Below are 23,142 nucleotides of genomic sequence, written 5' to 3' on the forward strand. Positions count from 1 at the left end.
TACACAAGGATTATGCCCTGCAATATTCAGTTTCATCACTAAGCCGTGTATTATTTGACATGTGATGTTTTGCATAGCACAGCGCGTGTATAGGAAATAACAATATTGACAAAGGTTATAATATATAATGATAGAATTAGTGTATATTGGATTCACAACTAAATCTTTATTCTACAATATATGACAGTAGAGTTTTTTATGGCATATGTTGGCGCATATGGGCCACCTATGTAAGTAATTGGTCACCACCGCCCATAAACAATGGCTTTGAAGTATAACATTCCTTAACCTATTCCTGAACCTTGGAAACTAAGATGCTATGTTATGTCCCTTGTGCTAGTTACACTGGCTGAGTACTGTTTTTTAGCGTTAGAAAATCTGATGAGTGACTTGATTGAGTGAGTGGTTTGATTAGACGGGCTTACACAAAGTCCTACCAAGGAAAGAGATTTTGCGGAACCAATGATTTCATATATTTTTTCTCAATTAAAATAGTTTTTTAATAGCTTATAGCTTATATTAAAATTCGTCGTGTAGTACTAGCAAATAGCTTTAATTAAAATCGACAGTTTTATTACATATCCATTTATTTTGTAGTTTAATATATTGTTCTAGGTAGAAACGAGTAGGTAAATTTTAAAATGAAACTTATAAGCGAAGACGAGATTTTAATAATTATGTGTCTATGTCTCAGTTGATTACACTGTTTCGGAGAATAAGGACGTATTTATTCGTGTGTTGTTTATATCACGATATCAGTTCAAAAGTATCAAGCAAGAAAAACATCGTAAGTATTTATTTAAATCTACACATAACGACTGTAATAATAGATAGGTTTCGATACAAAATTAATACTATTAATCAAAAAGCGGGGCCTTGAAAACTTAAAGCAAGTGCTCGGGATTGAACCTGCGATTTTCACCCTGCTTGACGTCCTAGACGTGTTAGATTAAAGTAAGTTTTGTTTTTTTTAATTTGTTAATATTTTTTACTTTAAAATCAAAGTAACAATCAATTTATCATTATTATTACATAGTATAAAACAAGGTCGCTTACCGCTGTCTGTCCCTATGTATGCTTTAAAATTACGTAACGGTAATTGATGCGATTTTTTTAAATAAATAAGTAGAGTGATTCGAAAGGAAGATTTTTGTGTATAGTAAAACAATATAGTAAAAAACACTGATAATTTTGGAAGTTTCTAATTTGAAGTTTGCACCCGTGCGAATTCGGAGGGGGTCGCTAGTATATCATAAACTTGTTTGTAATAAAATCTTAATTTTTTGTTTCATAAAAAAACATTATTATTTGTCTTATCGGTCGACGCACGAGAACATTACATCCAATTTGTAAATAATATAAATAATATTTTACAGTATGATAAGTACAAGAGTAACGCTAGCCCAGCAACGTATTAATCAATTAGGAAAAGATTATATATTATTAGTAACTATATTAAACACATAGTTATCATCAAAGCAATCAATGATAGTGTTCAGTAAAAAAACAAGTACTATAAGTGTAACCTGAGTACAAGGTTACAATAATGAATAATGATCATTAATTATAGTTTTCATTTGTTTATTTTATTATGTATTAGATTATGTAATGTAATTTTAGTAATTTAAAAATCGCTATGTATATCGAATATTACATACACCGATTGCAAAGTAACCAGACAACCAAAAACATAATTGTCAACAAAGAGAAAAAAATAAAATAAAAGAACGATTAATTTTTTAATTTTATATGATCTTTAAAAAACGATTAAAGTAACGATTGCCAGTACCCTCTATTGTAGGCCGAGTAAAAGAAACTACGTTCCAAAAAACTGTGATTAATGAAATACTATAGCTTACTACTAGCTACTTAAGCTTTGACGAACTCCATGGTCGAGTGGTGTGTACACCGGTTTTCATGGGTACGCCACTCTGAGGTCCCGGGTTCGATTCCCGGCCGAGTCGATGTAGATTACCATTAGTTTTCTATGTTGTCTTGGGTCTGGGTGTTTGTGATACCGTCGTTACTTCTGATTTCCATAACACAAGTGCTTCAGCTACTTACATTGGGATCAGAGTAATGTATGTGATGTTGTCTCATATTTTATACACAATTTAATATCGAAGCTGTTGACCATAAAGAAGTTTCATCTCTAAGAACTAATGAAACCAATTCTCTTTGTAGAAAGGTAACAATAGAAAGAAGTTACAAATATATACAAAATTTGATAATTGTAATGACTATATTTAATAAAAATGTAAATTAAAACTGTAAAACACGAAGAAGTCGGATAGATATGTCCTGACAAACAATAATTGAACTTTCGGTAAAAAAAAAAACCTACAGACTCCACATTGATATAATCTATATACGAGTACGTATATATAACAACGCACGAACAGCACGCCTGTAGAAGTAATAAAAGCATGAAAAATACGAATCTATAAAATGAAACAAATAAGAATCGATGAAATGTGTTTTAAAACCAAACAATGTTACTACATTTACCTTTTTTTAAATGAAAATACACAAAGTAAATACATTACTCTGATTAACTGCGCTTATTCAAAAAAAGCCACTTACTGTAACAGCTATTTTATAAATTCCGATTCATATAGTATTGTATTGATTTATTGTTCGATATAGCTTTGCTAGTTGGTTTTAATTTAATTGATAAACAAAATTTATTACCTAAAAAAATGATCATCGTACAAAACTATTTGTTGTTTTATGTTTTTTGTTTCATTTATACTAAAATTGTTTTTATATTAATTGACACTGGCTTGCGACTTTGAAAACTTTTTTCTTTTGATTAAATTTCATTGTAATGTGACTATGTCTGTTCGCAAGTTTTACATAAGATTTATTTATACAGCCATAGCGCCACCCTCTTACCATTATTTTTTATTTTTGCTTTCTCAGATTTTTTTTTAATTTGATAAATTGTAATTATGAAACCTCTTCATTTTTCTGCACATGGCTGTTCTGCAAAAATTAGATTAAGTTAAAAATATATAATATGACGTATACGTGATGTTGTATAACAAACTTCCCTTTTTTTAAATGATGCGTTTCTTTATTTTCAGATGATATATATTTTAATATGGAGCGCTGTGCTTCTGGCTGTTCTTACTCTGTACTTCCGGCAAACGTACTCCAGGTTTAGTAGATATGGCGTGAAAAATATGGAGGTGGTTCCCTTCTTCGGCAACATGACAAGATTGGCGTTCCAGAGGGAACATTTAGCTGAACACTTTCATAGAATATACAAAGCTTTTCCGGATGAAAGGTTTGATGAAAACATACTTGTTAAAATATATTTAGATTTATCTATGGAATCATGTTCATTGTATAGAAACTTTAGTTCTTCATTAAATAATTAATTAATGAATTGTCATTTTTAAGGTTCGTTGGAAGATATGAGTTCTCAAAGCCTACGTTATTAATACATGACCTTGAGCTGGTTAAGAAGATAACAATTAAAGATTTCGAATACTTCCTCGACCATCGCGGTTTTACAGACGAAAAAGTTGAGCCTCTGTTTGGAAGAAATCTCTTTTCATTAAAAGGTTTGATTCTAATTTTAAAATACAATTTTCAAAATTAAACTTTTTTAATAGTCTTATGTATAAATAGGTCAGGAGTGGAAAGATATGCGTTCAACTTTGAGCCCAGCTTTCACGAGCTCGAAGATAAAACATATGGTACCCTTCATGGTAGAAGTAGGTGAACAAATGATAAGAACGTTAAAGAAGAAGATCGAGGAATCAGACGGTATGTTGATGAAATTGTATCTAGTTCTCGGCTCATCAGATCATAAGAGTGAATGAATATAGATTCAATTTGTGTTTGCCTATACGCCTATACTGTATTATATCTCCTGTGCTATATATTTCTATAGTTTGGCAACCCTGAATAAAATTCGACCAGAAAGTTTTCAAATGTGTGACTGTGAGTGCGTGAAGATAATCTTGTAAATTTAATGTAACAGGTTACATCGATGTGGATTGCAAGGACTTGACATCACGCTTTGCCACTGATGTGATCGCTTCCTGTGCGTTTGGCCTAAAGGTGGACTCACAAATGGAAAAAGAAAATCGGTTCTATGTGATGGGCAAAGCCGCTTCTACTTTCAAACTGCGACAGTTGTTTCTTCTCTTCGCACTGTCCGCTTGTCCATCTCTTATTAAGGTGTGCCTCTAAGCCTTACAGATAATTTACTATTTCACTATTTGGACAAAAATTCTCTTTTTTCTTGAGAATCTTTGCCTTTGTAATATGCTACGTTGCGCCAGTATTTGCTTGCTTGGTTCAAAGAAATTTGGAAAAAATCCATACGACATAATATGTACATGCAGGTTTCCTTACGAGGTTTCCTTCAGATCCAAGAATAATACTTACTGGGCTTTTATGTACAGACATGGTCCAACCATTCTAGCCAAAGTTTATACCGTAAGAATACAATATCAGCATATTATATTATATCAGTAATATTATGGTAATATTATTGATATAAGTCAGAAATAAATAAAATTTTAACAAAAAGAAAAACCGACTTCAAACAAAACACTATTTTAAAACAAATGAATATGCACGAAAAAGAAATAAAAATAATTGCGTATTCAACATATTTTTTAGAGTCTTCCTAAGTTAAATGAAATGAAAAATATTAGACTACTTAAAAGTCGATTAACGATTATATCATGTAGTTATAGTTATTGGTATATTTGGAGCCGGTGTCAGCCACGGTGCCCTTGCCCCAACAATCAAAAGAAAGAAGCGATACGAGCCCCTTGATTGATCCAGTATATTATTGTGTAAAAGGTAATTTGTAAGTACATATTATGTACATATTTCTTAAAGTATTCTCGTATTGTTTTTTGATAGATATAGTATAGGGTTGGCTGACACCGACTCCAAATATAACAATAACTATAACTACATGATATAATCGTTAATCGACTTTTAAGTAGTCTAATATTTTTCATTTCATTTAACTTAGGAAGACTCTAAAAAATATGTTGAATACGCAATTATTTTTATTTCTTTTTCGTGCATATTCATTTGTTTTAAAATAGTGTTTTGTTTGAAGTCGGTTTTTCTTTTTGTTAAAATTTTATTTATTTTTTGATTTTAAGTGAAGCTGATGTTGACTAACTATTTTTTTTAATACGATAGATTAAGCGTTCCGTTTATATGAGTCAGAAACTACTTCGAGGACAATTTCAAAGGAAACTTGCGAATAAAGCAAAAATAGACTTTCGAAAATGCGGATTTAATACGTCACGCGGCGTAAACTACAAGGATCCCTCGAAAGAGCTGTAATCGAACTCAGCAAAAAAACTTTGAAAAAGACCAACTATATTTCGTACATCATATGACATCACATCACATACACAAAATTTGATTAAAGATAGTAAGAAATTCTGCCCCATATCGCACCCTAACTGCGAGCCGCATAGGAGTTCCATCACTACATAGTATAAAACAAAGTCGCTTTCTCTGTCCCTATATCTTTAAATCTACGCAACGGATTTTGATGCGGTTTTTTTTAAAAGATAGTGTGATTCAAGGCGAAGGTTTGTGTATATAATACATGAACAATATAGTAAAGAAACACTGATCATTTTAGAAGTTTGCGATGTGATGTCGTATATAAACAAATTCTGTAGTATATTTAGTATCAGTATTGCACCCGTGCGAAGCCGGGGTGGGTAGCTAGTTGATTATAATATTCGACTATGATAATTACATAAACATAACCACATTACGGAAGGTGACTCAAATATCCAAATAACCTATAAATAAAAGATTCGACCGAGTATCGCTAACGTGCTCCTCAGAATTGTTCCGTTCCCTTCCGTTCCGTTACTTTGTCATAGATCCTGTGCTCAGAACCTTACCAAACTTTCACCAAATTACCCTTGAAGTATATATTTTATAATAAAAAAAGAATTATCAAAATTGGTTAACGTGATTTTCAGTTATTCACCTATTTGTCGCGCATACATGTAATGCAAATTTAAGACTTATGTCGTTTTCACATGGATACCATCATCGGAAAAAAAAATAAAAAAAATGGGACCCCACGGGAAGCACTACCTTTCAAACAAAAAAAAAATTATCAAAATCGGTCCACCCAGTGAAAAGTTATGAGGTAACAAACATAAAAAAAAAAAAAAAAAAAAAAAAAAAAAACAAACGAATTGATAACCTCCTCCTTTTGGAAGTCGGTTGATAAAAAATAGATTTGCATATAAGAATAATGTAATAAGTGTCCAGATTTATGTGTAGTCTTTTTAAGTCAATGATGTCAAATTGACATATATATATCTAGAAACAATAACGGCACAAAGTTGATAGTGGAAATGAGAAAGTCCGAGAGTATTTTACTAGATCTTGAATTTGATTTACTTTTTAATGGCCGGCGTATTTTTTTTAGATATTTAAATTAACGATGTTTTCGAACAAAATTAAAGATTTCTTTATTGACCTGGTGCTAAATACAATGAAGGACAGAGAAGCTCGTAACATTATCAGGCCTGATATGATCCATCTGCTTATGGAGGCTAAGAAAGGTAAGTATTATTTCTCTTGCGTTCATCGTTAATTTTGTTATTAGAATGTCAACGTTCATTATTGAATGTCTTTTTATGTGAGGTGTCTTGATAGTTAAATTTAAATTTAATTCAACTTTCATACTATCACGATAAATATCTTTTTAATATATGGGTGTATATTAATGAATATACTTGGGCTAACATTTTTTTGTTAAGAACAGGCAAGTAATAACTTCGAATTTAATATTATCGAATGTTTTAAAAATGGTAATAATATATTATTATTGACTAATAAAAATAACCACAGTACAATGTTTTTATAGTGTAAGTAAATCAAATATTAATTGGAAAGATCAGTATGCGTATACTGATCTTATAATTGATCGTAACATAATACCTATTATGATTATTATTTAAAATATTACATATTATGCTTGATGATTATTTATTATTCTTTTATTAATCTTTTTTTTTTTAAAGGTAAATTGTCACACGATGAAAAGGGTAGCGATGACACTTACCAAGACACTGGATTTGCTACTGTTGAAGAATCATCTATTGGCAAGAGATCTATCGATAGAGGTTTGTATTTTATTCATTTTAAAAGGAACTTCCTTTTCTTAGTGCTTGAGCTTTGTGCATGCGTCTGTCTGGGTAGGTAGCACATTTGATTTTCTACCGCCAAACAGTATCGTTTACTCAATATCGTTGTATTCCGGTTTGAGCTATTGACTGTATCAACGTTTACCTTAAAGGCATTGGTCATGTTCGTAATGGTTAAAATTACTTACTGTACCATCAGATAGTTCATTTACCTACGGGTAAACTATCTAAAATAATACAGGTAAAAATTAGAGTAACCAGCGTTATTAGGGAGGTTTTAAAATTATAAGATAAATGACGTATGATGATTTTCCTACATACTGCAGAGGTATATGTATAGAGTTTATACCAACATTGCCGTGACACGAAAACACATCTAATATTTTTAACGAGTGCATTTGTAGTATAGATAAATATGATATTTTGGTTTCTGTATCTGGACGACTCCGTTCCTCCAAATATACTAGGTTTAATTGATATTAAAGGTTGGATAACGACAATCGGGGTAATTATCGACGATAACATTTTCAATGTTCTCCTCTCGATGTAACTACTGAACTAATAACTTTTTTTATTATTTATCACCAGCGTGGTCTGACATCGATCTCGTTGCCCAAGCTGTCTTGTTCTTTGTCGGGGGTTTCGACACAATATCCACCACGATGTCTTTTGCGTTGCGAGAATTGGCCCTCAACCCTGAGATCCAAGAACGACTTGCAAAAGAGATCAGGGAACAACATGCCAAAAATGGGGGAAAATTGTACTTTAATTCCATACAGTACATGACGTATATGGACATGGTAACTTCAGGTAAGTTCAGTAGTATTTATAAGAAACTAGAAGTACAATTTAAAACAAAATCCTAGCTAACTAAAGCCAATTCCTCATAAACTTTTGAGTTTTAAAAATGATAGTATAGTAGATATAAGTAGCTCATGATATTTTGAATTCCACAGAAGTCCTTCGTCTGTGGCCCCCTGGTCTAGCCTTGGAAAGGGTTTGTGCGAAAGATTACAACATGGGCAAACCAAACGAGACAGTTGAAAACGATTTTATTGTAAGTTCTCAAATTCACCACTACGACTAATTGTGTTCCACTTAAAATCAATATTTAACTATTTCAGATGCGAAAAGGAGAGCTCCTTTGGATTCCAGTATGGTGTTTCCACTACGACCCTAAATACTTTCCTAATCCTAATAAATTCGACCCGGAAAGATTCTCTAATGAGAACAAGCACAAGATCAATCCCATGGCTTACATGCCTTTCGGTCTTGGGCCGAGGAACTGTATTGGTAAGATTTTTTTTTAAAGTATTATTCCATAAACTAGGGTTGTTAATGTAGAGTAATGCTAAGTCAGATAAGGTTATTTCTGGACAAAAATATGCAAAATATAATCTACTAACCTAAGTAATCATTTATTGTTTTTTTTTTCATTATTAAATAATATTTAATTACAATAAATTTTAATTTGTACAAGGAATATATTTAAATTTTGTGTTTAAATATTAAATTTATTTATTCCCTTGTAATTTTTCAGGGTCAAGATTTGCTCTGTGTGAAATGAAGGCTCTGTTATATCAAATTCTACTGCACATTGAAGTATCCCCATCAGAAAAGACAGTTTTCTCTAGAAAGTTAGCTACGGATTCATTTAACATAAGACTTGCAGGCGGCTATTGGCTTAGATTTAAAATCCGCGACTGAAAATTTCCAACACAATTTTTTTTTGTTAACATAAATTAACTTAAATAGAAATTATACTCAAAGTTAATATAAAGAGTGATATCATAAGATATATATTTGCAAATTGAGTCCTTATTTTTTCACGCAGTTGATGGTTTTTGTTAGTAGTTTTGAAATTGTAACAAAATTAGCCAAAAATAAAGAAAAGTTGACATATTTCTAAAATTCGCGTGTTAATTTTTCATTTATTTTATATACCTATTTATAAGTAAAATTGTTTCTCATATTTGAATGACTTGAAATTTAATGAGTTGGCTAGCCCACATGTAATAAACCCTCAAAATTAGGTAGTTATAATATTTAAATAAAATTATTTCTGCTATTTAATTCAGCTTAGGCTCAGAGCCCGTCAAAGTTTTTCACAGATTATATAATTCGTCACAAACGCGATGTCTGTTTGCAAACGCTCGCTGGATCGTGAAATGCCGAAGGCAAATTGTAAAACGCCTCGTCGTTTTGTGATAGTCCATGAAACCCAAATAACGTTTCGGATAGCGTTTACAAAATGCAGCGGCAAATTTTATGGCCTAGTTCTATTTTTCACCACCTGTGGCGCTGTTAATCAAAATTACAATCATGGCCTAAAGTTAAAGACTACTGATATTTACTTCTATGATATGATGAGAATAAATTGAAAACTTAGAATATCGTTTATAAACTCAATAAACTAAAAACTAAGTGACTATCAAGGAAAAAAATACTTTTGACGGATTCTAAACACTGTAGATACACGAATAAGGCTTATTAAATTGCCTTGACCGGTACGAACAAAAACAAATAACATATTGGAAATATTTAAAATACTTTCCGATTAATATTTTTGTTTTACTTTAAATTTAATTATAAATTATAGAAATTATTTTGAAACCAAAAATCATAACATTATTTATTCGAATAAGTTTTTACAAGCATATTTGTATATTCATTTTACAAGACGAAATATTTTTAAACCGCAACCAGTTAAGAATGTAGATTCTATGGAGAAGAAGTCTTGAGAAATCAAGTATCATCATCATTAACTGATAACAATTTAATGTAGTTAGAAAACTGTTGACATGCTGTTTGAGCTTTCCGATTAGAGGGTTTGTCATATTAACAGTTTTCCAACACTAAGTACTACAAATGATAAGAAAACCTAGTAACTGTTTTGACCCGTCCCTCGAGCCTAGATCCTAGAATCTTTAACACAATCCATTTCTATACAGTTAGTACATGTATGTATGTACCAATAATATTAACTTCTAATCACTGTTGTTTATGTTTAATTGTGAAATAAATTCCTAATATTTACTTACAAAATAAATTGTCATAAAACGTATTTATTGAGTTAAATTTTTTTAACCCGTCCTGTACTTTCCACCTACCAAGGAACAAAACCAATAAATCACATAATAATTGTACAAGTGTGTTGACTAACATCTATGTATGTATATAATTGATTTTTGTTTAAACAACATTATTAATGTATGTTTATCACAGTTGATTGTATTGTATCAGAGAATAAGCACGTGTTATTTACTCATGATATATTGTTTTAGTTACGATACAAATTACCTAAGACAAAGTGAGACGTCGTAAGTATTTTTAATTGTGTAATTCCTTTAAACAAATGTGAATTCGAACATGGATATAGGACGAAAAAGATTAACATTGTTTTGTATTGCAAAATTTTTTATGGTATAGGCGGACGAGCATCTGGGACACCTGACGGTAAGTGGTCACCACCCACAGATAATCACGCTGTAAGAAATATTAACTATTCCTTACATCGTCAATGTGTCACCAACCTTGGGAACTAAGATGTTATGTCCCTTGTGCTTGTAGTTATACTGGATCACTCACCCTTCAAACCGGAACACAACAATACTGAGTACTGTTGTTTGGCGGTAAAATAACTGATGAGTGGGTGGTAGCTACCCAGACGGGCCTGCACAAAGCCCTACCACTTGTAATACACACACAACATTTACAAGTTGTCTCTTGCAAAAAGTGCAGTCAAACGTAGTAATGCAATTTGGTGTGCACGTTTCAAATAACAATATGTTTTTGAGCAGTTTTTTTATCTTTATCTGAAAAAGAAAATATGATGACTGTATAGGGTAAACATAAACTTCGTTAAATTGAGAAATATTTGTAATTTTAATAAAATAAAAAAATAGTAAAACCAATGTAAAAAAAAGTGATCAAAAGAAGGAAATTTAAAAGGAGATAATTATTTTTATAATCTGTTACAAAATTCTTTCTAGATTTAGCAGAAAACAGGTAGTAATTATTTGATATTGTTGCCTATGAAACACAATTGTTCCTACTTATGTTCGTCTTTCATGTCTTCCAATAGAAATTTTAAGGACATAAAATTATATTTCCTGTTTGAGTTGATTAATATTTCACTGGTTTAAGCTCAAGCGTTTTTAACTTCATCATCACGTTAGCCAGAACCACTGCTTGATTAAGGCTACCCCAAAAGATTTCCACGATGGCTAGTCCGCAATACCCGCATCCAAAAAAACCGATTGTTGGCTTTAAATATCTTGCAGGTCAGGCGACTATGAAATGTATTGTATCGACGTAATTTCCAAAATCTTCAAAAGATCTGATGAACTTGTGAACAACATATCAATTCGGAAAAATATTTTTTGTATGGCAGTATAAATCTCTTTTGCATTCTTTGTTTTCATTTAAATTTGAACACAACAATACTGAGTACTATAAGTAAATTTGAAGATACAATTTTTAGTCTTTTAATTTTTTATACCAAACCACATCTTCTATGAATTCCATGAATTTTTATTTTTCATAACTTACCTGTCAATTCAAGAAGGTTCATTTTCACCCAAATTAATACTTTTCTGATGATGATAATTGTTTACAGCTTTATTTAATTTTCAGATGATCTATATTTTAATATGGAGCGCCGTGTTAGTCGCTGTTCTTAATCTGTACTTTCGGCAAACGTACTCCAGGTTTAGAGATTATGGGGTGAAACATATGGAAGTGGTTCCCTTCTTTGGGAATATGGTGAGAGTGGCGTTTCGGATGGACCATTTTACTGAGAACTTTGATAAAACATACAAAGCTTTTCCTAACGAAAGGTTTGATAATCAGACACCTTCAGATATTATTAGAATTATATTCACAAAGGAGTGTCCCTTTATATACTCATCTTAATTATTACAGTAATTTCAGAAATATAGCTTTAGGGATGTAATTAATAAATGTCGTCATGTTTAAGGTTCGTTGGAAGATTTGAGTTCCTGAGGCCTACGATATTTATACATGACCTTGAGCTGATTAAGAAAGTAACAGTTAAAGACATCGAATACTTCCTCGACCATCGCGGATTCACAGATGAAAAAGTTGAGCCTCTATTCGGACGAAATCTCTTTTCATTGAAAGGTTTGAGTGTAATTTAAAGATATTTTTTTATAGATTCGATTTATTTAATCCAATTTTATGTATGAATAGGTCAGGAATGGAAAGACATGCGTTCAACTTTGAGCCCAGCATTCACGAGCTCGAAGATAAAATTAATGGTGCCATTTATGGAGGAAGTGGGAGAGCAGATGATAAGAACTTTAAAGAAGAAGATCAATGAAGAAGAGGGCAAGTTCATGACATTAAATTTACTCTAGTAGGCTCCAAATATACCAATAACTATAACTACGTTATATAATCGTAAATCGACTTTTAAGTATTCTAATATTTTTAATTTCATTTTATTTAGGAGGACTCTAAAAAATATGTTGAATACGCAATTATTTTTATTACTTTTTAGTGCATATTCATTTGTTTTAAAATAGTGTTTTGTTTGAAGTCGGTTTTTCTTTTTGTTAAAATTTTTATTTATTGGAATGGTACTTTATGCAAAGATTCCCAAAAAAATATTTGAACTAGTAGTTAGGTTTTACATTTTAATCTTGTCATTGATAAGTAATAATCCCAGAATTCGAATAACAACGATTAAATGCAGTTTAAAAATCTCAGATGCATTAATCATCATTAGTGTTCAAATCATGTTGCGCATAATGCTGCGTTATGTGTGGGCAGAGTGCACGATCTTACTTACAACATTAATAATTTGTTTATTCAAATACCAGAGAATAAATAAAAGATTAACATAACCGGGCTTATAATAACAAAAATAAAGTTACTGTTCCAATTGAAACTTTACAATAGTATTTTATAACTATACACTTTAGACTAGCATTCGTGCTAAGGATCGGGGTTAACCTACAATTGAGGTTGACTATTTTCGCAATATTACGCAAGAATAGTTTATATTCGCTATGGCAAAAGTATCAAAATTGTAATACATTAACAACCATAGTCCATGAAATGTATTTTTTTTTGTTATGTAATTAGTATTAAGCAGGAACAGTTATTTACATAACGAGTGACAAATATTCCAACATCTCGAAATTATTAAATTCAGTGTTAAATTTCTTAGAAAACATAAGCAGATCGGTTCAGTAACCAATATCTCACATGTTATATTTAATTGTCGTTTCATCATATCATAAGAGCCAAGATGGCCCAGTGGTTAGAACGCGTGCATAACCAATGATCGCAGGTTCAAACCCAGGCAGGTACCACTGAATATTTATGTGCTTAATTTGTGTTTATAATTCATCTCGTGCTTGGCGGTGAAGGAAAACATCGTGTTTAAACCTGCATGTGTCTAATTTCAAAGAAATTATGCCACATGTGTATTCTATCAACCCACATTGGAACATCGTGGTAGAATATGTTCCGAACCTTCTCTTCAAAGGAAGAGGAAGCCTTTACCCCGCAGTGGAAAATTTACAGGCCGACGTTGTTGTCGTTGTTATTTCATCATATCATGAGTATTAACACATTTTTATATATCCTACTCTGTCCTTCAACCCGGTCATTGTGATTTCAGATCAGTGCCGGAGGAAATACTGATTATTATATTCTAATTTTGACATTGTGACTTAGAGACTGTACAAAAAACAATCATGATCATATTATATTTTTGTTCAATGTTACAGGCTACATCGAAGTGGATTGCAAAGATTTGACATCACGATTTGCTACCGATGTGATCGCGTCCTGTGCATTTGGTCTAAAGGTGGACTCACAAACAGAAAAGAAAAATATGTTCTATGAAATGGGCAAATCTGCTTCTACCTTCAAATTCAGACAAATGTTGCTTTTCTTCACGTTGTCTGCTTGCCCATTTCTTGTTAAGGTGTGTTTATATTCTATAATTTGCAACATGATCCCCAGTCGTCTTCTCATTTTAGTTATATACGATATATAGGTTCATTAACAGAAAAGTAACACGTGGTTTATTGACTCTTTGTAACATTCATCACCTTTAATGTAAGATTACGCCTTCTCGATTTCATTGGCATTCTAACAAATATACTTTTGATAGGGACTATTTTATTTTTCTTCAATATAGTCGCTTATTATATTTCGCATTGTAAATATAACAATAAAACGTTTTGTGTTTTTGTTGTTAAGAATCTCGTTCAACTTGGTATTGACATTATATTGATTCTCAGCGATTAAACAATACAATTTTGTTTGAGTTAGAAGTTCAAATATCAATATTTGCTATATAAAGTAAGTCCGTAAGTAGTAAATTAAACACTTAAGGTTCCTAACTCGATTTAAAGAGCTCTTGATTTCATTGAATTATAAAAAGTTAAGTATGTTTATGACGTATATGATAAACTTAAAGTGGTACATTATAAACATACGTTTATAATGTACCTTAGTATGTATTAGTTCTTTCAGAAATCTATACTTAGAAAACAATGATAAGAAACTCATACTTTATGGTTCGATGTTGCCTTAGCAAACAAACAATATAACCTCATATTGACAATTATTAACGTATGGTTATTTCAAATAGTGTTTTTCGAAACAATTGTATATAAAGTAAAGTAAAGTAACAGCTTGTACAATTCCCACTGTTGAGATAGGGCCCCCTCTTCCATTACGGAGAGATTCCACATATATATAGTGCTGTTTGCCTGGGTTTGAACCCGCAATCTTCGGTTAAGATGCACGCGTTCTAACCACTGGGCCATCTCAGCTCAATTGTATGTATATTTTTAAATTATGCTCATTCTTGATTGGCTACTTTTTCCAGATATTTAAAATAACGCTCTTTTCAAACGAAACCAAAGATTTCTTTATCGACCTGGTGCTTAACACAATGAAAGACAGAGATGCTCGTGGCATTATCAGACCTGACATGATACATCTGCTAATGGAAGCTAAGAAAGGTAATGTTTATATAGATTTATTACACACACGTACATATTCGTACTAACTAAAGTCTTAATCATTCATGTTATTTATGAAATCATATTTATCGGATTACAACAGAGTGAACTGGAAGAAAACCTCACGTAAGGCAAAAACGTTTTGCCTTTAAGTGTTCTTTCTCTTTTACTCCATCTCTTTCTGTTAAATAGGTTTTAATGAATACGTTTATTTAAAACAAAGGGATATTTACCATGTTTTCTATTTTTGGTTGGTGGTGAATTTCTCGTGAACAAGATATTCGTAGATAATGTCAATATATCGAGTTACCCCCCCCCCCCTCCCTATTAAATCTGTAAATCTTAAATATCTATCCCCTATTACATAACTGTAATCATGAAAATAATAATGTTTTATTTATTTATTTTATTGTGTCTGTTATTAAACACATAATATTATATAGCAAAGGCCACTTCATTAGAACTGAGTGTCTCACGTTATTTCTCCTTTTTTATTTAGATCGCTTTTTGTTTTGGGTTTATGATTGAATCGTATTTCAAGGTCGTAAACGCCATGATGCCGATTACATTTATCACTTATATCTATTGAGTGACTACTTGTCATCAAACAACAAACAACTTGAGATAACAAATATATTAATAATTATGTTATTTCTCTATTATTTAATGTTTTGAAATTGATGATTAGATTTTATTATTTACATAACATTTGTATTTTAATATTTGAAAATCGAATCATGTATTTCTTTAATATTTATTTTTTAAATAAGAACGGGCGGACCAAAAACTTTTCAAATTAAAAATAGATAATTTGGGAGCACGAGCAATTGTATCCATTAAAATTGATTTGACTGTTTAGTATATTTAATAGCATGTAAGGCAGATTCCAATAAATTGCTATTAGAAAGTATAGAAGAGAAACCATAGACATGGTGCTTTTTTTAGGGACAAAGAACTTTAAATTGAAATAAAACATAGTAAAATGTTTTTATGCTTTATAAATATTGTTTTTATTTGTTTATAAAGGTATTATTTAAATGTATATGGTATCATAACTCACCCTTTCAGTCCTACTGTAACTAGCATTGTCTCACCCGGTTCCGAGGTAAAATTAAAAGAAGCCGTTGTTAAACTTGAAACTTTAAAATCTGAGTGATTGAACATTTACACAACAAGAAATTGCAGCTCCTGGATACCTATATATATTATAATGTAAGTTTTAAAATATTGCTATCATGTACTTAGTTATTGTTTTGCTTGTAACAGGTCGATTGTCACACGAAGAAAAGGGTAGCGATGACAGTCGCCACGATACTGGTTTTGCTACTGTTGAAGAATCATCTATTGGCAAGAAAACTATTGACAGAGGTTTGTAATCACCAATAAGACCACGAAAAATATTATTATATCAATCAAATATAAATGTTCACATACCTCTTTTAAATATTAAATTCATTCATATATTATTAAAATGCGATCCACAGACGTAGGTTATTTTTTAATGTAGCGTTTTCTATAATAAACTAAGATGTTTCGTGAAAAATCTTTTTGTATGATCATACTTAAATTAAATTAACGTTGATTATATTTAATCGTAAATGTCATGTAAAAACTTATAGTAATGACGATGATGTACACTAATGATTTTTTAATTTTTTTCCTAGATTTATCATATACATAAGTATGTAAAATCTATCCGGATGTCAGGGCTGTTTGAAGATAGATTAATTTTTTCCCTCATTATAAAAAATGATATGCTAAATGTATTTTATATTCTTTAATAATACCTGGGAGTTTAGTCAACAGATTGACTATGTCACCCCCGAATAAGCAAAACACAATAATCAAAATCAAACTAACATAGTATCTAATTAACTTAATATTACATCATTAATATAATAATACTAGCTGACCCGGCAAACCTTGTACTGCCATAATCGAAATGCTTAAATTAGTCCAAATGTGATGTGCATAGAAACCATTGCACGCAGCGAAACCGGTGAAATAACTGATACTTACATTAAAAGCGACACTGAATAATTTTTTCTATATTTTCAATGACACAGGAATCATGAGATTGCGTGATAAATTGCTACGTCGCTATGATTAAGTCCTTATAACATAAAGTTTGCAAAACCATTTAGTGTAAACTGGCTATAAGTTTTAATTTGAAACTCATTTACAATACAAATCAATAAAATATCACTAAATACAACACAGGTAAAATATAGGTGGTCAAGTTATATTATTATTAAAATATTGTGTACTTTATATTGCTGAAAATGTACAACAATTTGATACTTACAAAAAAGAGTTTGTCTAAAATACTGGCTATTTAAAATTGTTCAATTTGATATTGACACACACACACAGTAACGATACACTCTGTTAATCAATTTAAAGCTTTCTGATAAACTATTTTTTTTGTTTTGTTTTGTGGTGACCACGCGACGTATAATTGTCCATGCGCGAAACAGGGAAACTCCAAGTAGATTCCTCAAACTTCCAACGACTGGCCTTGCGATTTATTTATTGTCATCGCAAATGCCAGGCGCACGGGAAATGAGATTTAATATAATTAATTATAGACGTTTAAAGTCGAATGGTAAATCCGTTGGAATCATTGGTATACGCGGGATCAAGACATCCTTTCCTTTATATTTACCCTTTATGATTGTTGCCTCAATGACGTTTTTCATTATCTTATTTGGAGAATCTTTATGTGCCGCCATTATTTTGATGATTTTAGGCATGCGTTTAGTTCATCAGCAACAGTTGATCGGGGAATAACTGGAAGAGTCTGGCGAATATCACCTGACAACAGAATCATGGCCCCACCAAAAATATTTTGGTTGTTACGAAGATCTTTCAACGTACTTTCCAGTGCTTCCACTGATCTTTTAAGGGCCATTGTGCATTCGTCCCAAACAATAAATTTGTACCTGTAGGGTCTTCGCCATTGCGCTATTTTTGGCGATAAATGAATAAAAATAAAATAAACGATAAGAATAATCTGATAGACAGTAAATATCTGAAGTTAGTTAAAATTAATGTTTTTCTTGTACCACCTGTGAATTAATATGTACTTACAAAGATATAACGAATCTTTCAATTTGATTTCTGAATAACGGGAGCAACATCAAATGTTTGACAAAGTGGGGATCACCCATGGTACAAAAACATGATTATGGCGTTGATAATGACATCAATACCGAACACTGATACTTGATGTTTATGGAGCTCTAAACATCGATGTTAATTGATAACATCGGTGTTCTTTTGCGACTGGAAGAAATTATTAAATTCGAGAAATAGATATAACGAACTCATATGTATCTCACCGCATAACGTTATCGATTTGATCCCGCCCGATTATGTACCCGCCAAATTAATACATGTGCATGCGGCAATTCCCTTTTTTGCCAATCAATGGAGTACATATGGAATCACCTCTCCAATTATACATAATTTTATAATAAAATCCATAATTACTTTCAATTTTTGCCGAAAAAACACGTGCTGTAATGTCCATGACGATCAGTTGACTGTTCTTCAAATAAATTGTTTTTAATATCATCCCACTGCGGATTACATGTAAATGTAATGAACAGATCCGGTCGACCATTTTTCGTACATAAGAAATTGCGTCTTGTGCATATTCGTTCATATGTCGTGGGCAACCAATAAACGAAGATGGCAATATAGTCTGTCGCCCGATGTCATTTACATTAGCATCATTCGCTATCGCATCTTGCAAATGAATATATTCTTCGGATCTTAATTTTGCTTGGTTGTAACGATTAAAATTAAGACGGTCAGTTTCTATTTTGGCATACATGTCAACGATGTACTGATGATATAGTTTACCACATCCCGAGATATAATTTTGTGTTTGTGGTCGAACCATCAATCGATACGAATAAAAATTCATGGCACTTACTTTTTTCTGTGTATTTAGATATGAAAATAAATGCAAACGCTGTACTTTTAAATGTTAACCTATTGAAACTGGGAGATGATTGATTCGGTCAAATTATAAGTGAGTATTAATTCACTTATAATTTGACCGCACAATTCCCGTTCTAAAAAGTCTCCATTAACAAAATGACCCGCCATTTATTGAATTCATTTGTTACAAAAAATGTGATAAATGAAGAACCACTCGACCGATTTTTTGGTGGGCCCCTTCTTGAGTTATTAAGTGACATTGAAAAATGCTTCTTATTTTTATATATATAGATTCGAAAAATAGATATAACGAAGGGTTTTAATAATGCAAAATCAACTTTAAAACATCAATCTTTTATTGTCTAACATCGATAATCATAGAAAATCAATGATATTTCTCTAATAAATCTATTTCTAAGGAAAATCAAAGTCGTTGTTTCTATTATATTCCTAGCATTTTTATTGTACTTACTTACCTTCTAAACCTTTCCTGGACTTCCACAAATAATTCAAGACCAAAATTAGCCAAATCGGTCCAGCCGTTCTGGAGTTTTAGCGTGACTAACGAACAGCAACTCATTTTTATATATATAGATTATACATCAATAGTATGTTCCTTTATAAGGTATTTAAAACGAAATGGTAACTTCTATCCTAAATGTATTTTGTCTAATTCATTAAATATAATTTTTCACCAGCGTGGTCTGACATCGATCTAGTAGCTCAAGCAGTTTTGTTCTTCATCGGAGGCTTCGAAACAGTATCAACTGCGATGTCTTTTGCGTTGCGCGAACTGGCCCTTCATCCTGAGGTCCAAGATCGTCTAGCAAAAGAGATCAGGGAACACCATGCCAAAAATAGAGGAAAATTGGACTTTAATTCCATTCAGAATATGACGTATATGGACATGGTAACTTCAGGTAAGTTCAGTAGTATTTATAAGAAACTAGAAGTACAATTTAAAACAAAACCCTAGCTAACTAAAATTTCATAAGTGCCATCCAAATTAGCCTTAAATTTTTTGGAGACTATGGAAGTGCATTCGATATTTATTTAAAAAAAAAACAATATAAATACGTAATAAATGAAGGAGATAATAGAACATTATACCAAACATGGCGGATAATTGAAAACTTAATTCCATACATAGAATATGACATTCGTGATAACTTCCAAATGTAAAAAAAATCTCAGAGATCCCTAAAGAGCATCGTAAATAAAATTCATTAAAATCAAAACGGAGCTTTTATAGACTTATATTTTAAATTTTCAGAAGTACTCAGACTTTGGCCACCAGCAGTAGCCTTGGATAGGATTTGTACCAAAGATTACAATTTGGGAAAACCTAATGACAAGGCTGAAAAAGATTTTATAGTAAGTGTTTATATAAAAGTACAGACATTTATGTAATGTGTAATATTTAAAATGAGTGAAATAATTATAATTCCAGATGCGAAAAGGAGAGGTTCTCTGGATTCCAGTATGGTGTATCCATCATGATCCCAAATACTTTCCCAATCCTTATAAATTCGATCCTGAACGTTTTTCAAACGAAAACAAGCATAAGATCAATCCAATGGCTTACATGCCTTTCGGTCTCGGGCCCAGGAACTGCATTGGTAAGCAGATATATAATTATGTGATGCATAATATTTTAACAATTAACGGCAGTAATAAAAGTAAAATATCCACAAAAGCGGAAGACATAAGATGTTAGTCTTTGTGTTGAATTCTTAAATTCTTGTACTGTCCTATGATGTAAAGTTTCAACGGCTTTCTTTACTGGTACCACTCAAACATGAGCTATTCTACTGCCAAAAATTAGTACTCAGTATTGTTTTGTTCCGATTTCAAGTGTGACTACAGGCACACGGGACAGAACATCTTAGTTACCAAGGTTGGCAGCGCATTGGCGATGAAAGGACTAGTATTTCTAACAGCACCATTGTCTATGGGTGACCACTTACCATCCAGTAGCCCATTTGGTCGTCTTCCAACCTAAATAAAAAAAAAGAAATTATAATTGTTAATTTGATCACTATTCTGTATGGGCTATTGCCCATACTATTGTTTGCACTTGTTATTAAGGGTAAACAATCTATTAGCTCGTCTGCCTATTATTTAAAAAAAGAAATAAAATTTGTGAAATAATTTTTATTTACAGGATCGAGATTTGCTCTATGTGAAATAAAGGCCCTGCTATATAAAATTCTTCTGCATATTGAAATATACCCATCTGATAAGACCGTCTCCTCTGGAAAGTTTGCTAACGATTCCTTCAACATAAGACTCGCAGGCGGATATTGGTTTAGATTTAAAATCCGTAAATGAAATTTTATGACACCGTCAAAGTATTTTATTATATGATGTACTATAAATTGATTTTATTAATATTTACGTTACTTTCCATGAGAAGCTATCATAGATTCAACCTTAACCGTAAATTAATATGATCTGTAATTGTTTCGGTCAGTATTTTGCCAATAGAATAGAATGAAGGTTCAGCGAAACGCAAAATCTGTATCTGTAAGATTAATGATAACTCCCAAGAGTATAAAAAATGGTGATTTATTTCCATTTATTGCAAATAATAACATTAAACTCAGTATCAATATACGAAATAACTATACCCAAAAAAATTCAAGGTTAAAGTTCAATTAAGTTAGTCACCAGTAATTCTAAAAATTACATTCTGATGTTACCTAAAATAAAAACAAAAGACGTCTAGGAAGATATGATTAGATGACAAAAAAAACTAAGTACTCAATATAAATTAGTTAATAATATAATAATGTTTTTTGTTAAAAAAGCTTTGTTTCGTAAAATTGGCATATTTTGTTGCAACTGTTCCAGGATGTTATAAATATATGTCTACAGTTTTGAGGCAAATTGTAAAATGTCTAGTCATTTTATATGGAAGTTAATGAAACTCAAATAAGGAATCGGATACCATTTACGAAAAACATCAGCAAATTTTAAAACTCGTATTATTTTATGCCACCTCCGTCGTCACTTATCGGAACTAAAATAGCATAAAATAATGCAAATGTTTCAATAATTAGTCTAAAATGTATAATGTTTTAACTCAAAACATTTAATTATATTTTCTCTTGATTAAGAGAGATTATATACTTTTTTGTGATACTATGAAAAACAATTAAAAAGGAAAAGTGAAGAACCGTAGATATTGAGCGTTTAAAGTTACACGGTACGGAAAAACTGCTGTTCTCGGAAAATTAAGTTCGAGGAATTCTGAACAGACTCAATTGTTTTTCATACTTTCACTGACACTAACTTCTAAAACAACTGATAAGTAGTGTGTTGTATAATTTATATAACTTAACTTATAAACTATATACTATATTTATGTAATAATAATCATGATAATATTAATATTATACTTATAAACTTTACTGCGTCGGTTATTGTAAAAATTGTAAAAAATGTTAGTTTTAGCACTCAATCAGTGATGTTTACGTATTATAAAAATATGGGTAAAATTTGTAACCGCAATGCAAAAAACACACCTATGTTCTTGATGGAATAACTCAATGCCTTTCAATTGCTTGACCAGGAGTTTCATTTCAGCTGCAGCCTTATGAACTAGGCCATTACCTGACGAGAAAGTCAAAAGTAATAAAGTTTTATGAACGGCGTAAAGGGCTTCCTCTTGTTTCATTTTATCCTCTATCACTTCGGGCTTAACAGTACCCGTTGGTCGCCTGTATTATAACACATGATCCACAAAAGTAATATCCTGTACATTTCCCACTGCTGAGATAAGGCCTCCTTTTCCATTAAGGAGAGGGTTTGGGACATATTCCACCAGGCTGTTCCAATGCGGGTTGGTGGAATGCACATGTGGCAGAATTTCAATGAAATTAGACACATGCAGATTTCCTGATGTTTTCTTTCATCTACCGCTGAGCACGAGATGAATTATAAACACAAATAGAGCAAATGTCATGATTTTTAAATAATTTTAATTGAAGTAATAATATTTAGTACTGCTTTAATTTTTAAAT

General features: G+C 31.4%; 1 protein-coding gene across 1 annotated transcript; it reads left to right on the forward strand.

Annotated features, from left to right (window-relative positions):
- The first annotated feature begins 713 nt into the window (after nt 1-713).
- Nucleotides 714-22,766, forward strand: LOC124529785. Its single transcript, XM_047103694.1, has 21 exons — nt 714-954; nt 3,087-3,289; nt 3,406-3,569; nt 3,637-3,774; nt 3,992-4,191; nt 6,443-6,578; nt 7,041-7,142; nt 7,752-7,973; nt 8,120-8,220; nt 8,288-8,456; nt 8,704-8,867; nt 11,799-12,001; nt 12,142-12,305; nt 12,375-12,512; nt 13,922-14,121; nt 15,034-15,169; nt 16,436-16,537; nt 19,816-20,037; nt 20,391-20,491; nt 20,568-20,736; nt 21,282-22,766. Exons 2-21 carry the CDS (start codon nt 3,087-3,089, stop codon nt 21,446-21,448), a joined length of 3,201 nt encoding a protein of 1,066 aa, XP_046959650.1. The 5' UTR covers nt 714-954; the 3' UTR covers nt 21,449-22,766.
- Nucleotides 22,767-23,142: the final 376 nt, after the last annotated feature.

This window comes from Vanessa cardui, chromosome 5 (genome assembly GCF_905220365.1).
Source record: "Vanessa cardui chromosome 5, ilVanCard2.1, whole genome shotgun sequence".
NCBI lineage: Eukaryota > Metazoa > Arthropoda > Insecta > Lepidoptera > Nymphalidae > Vanessa > Vanessa cardui.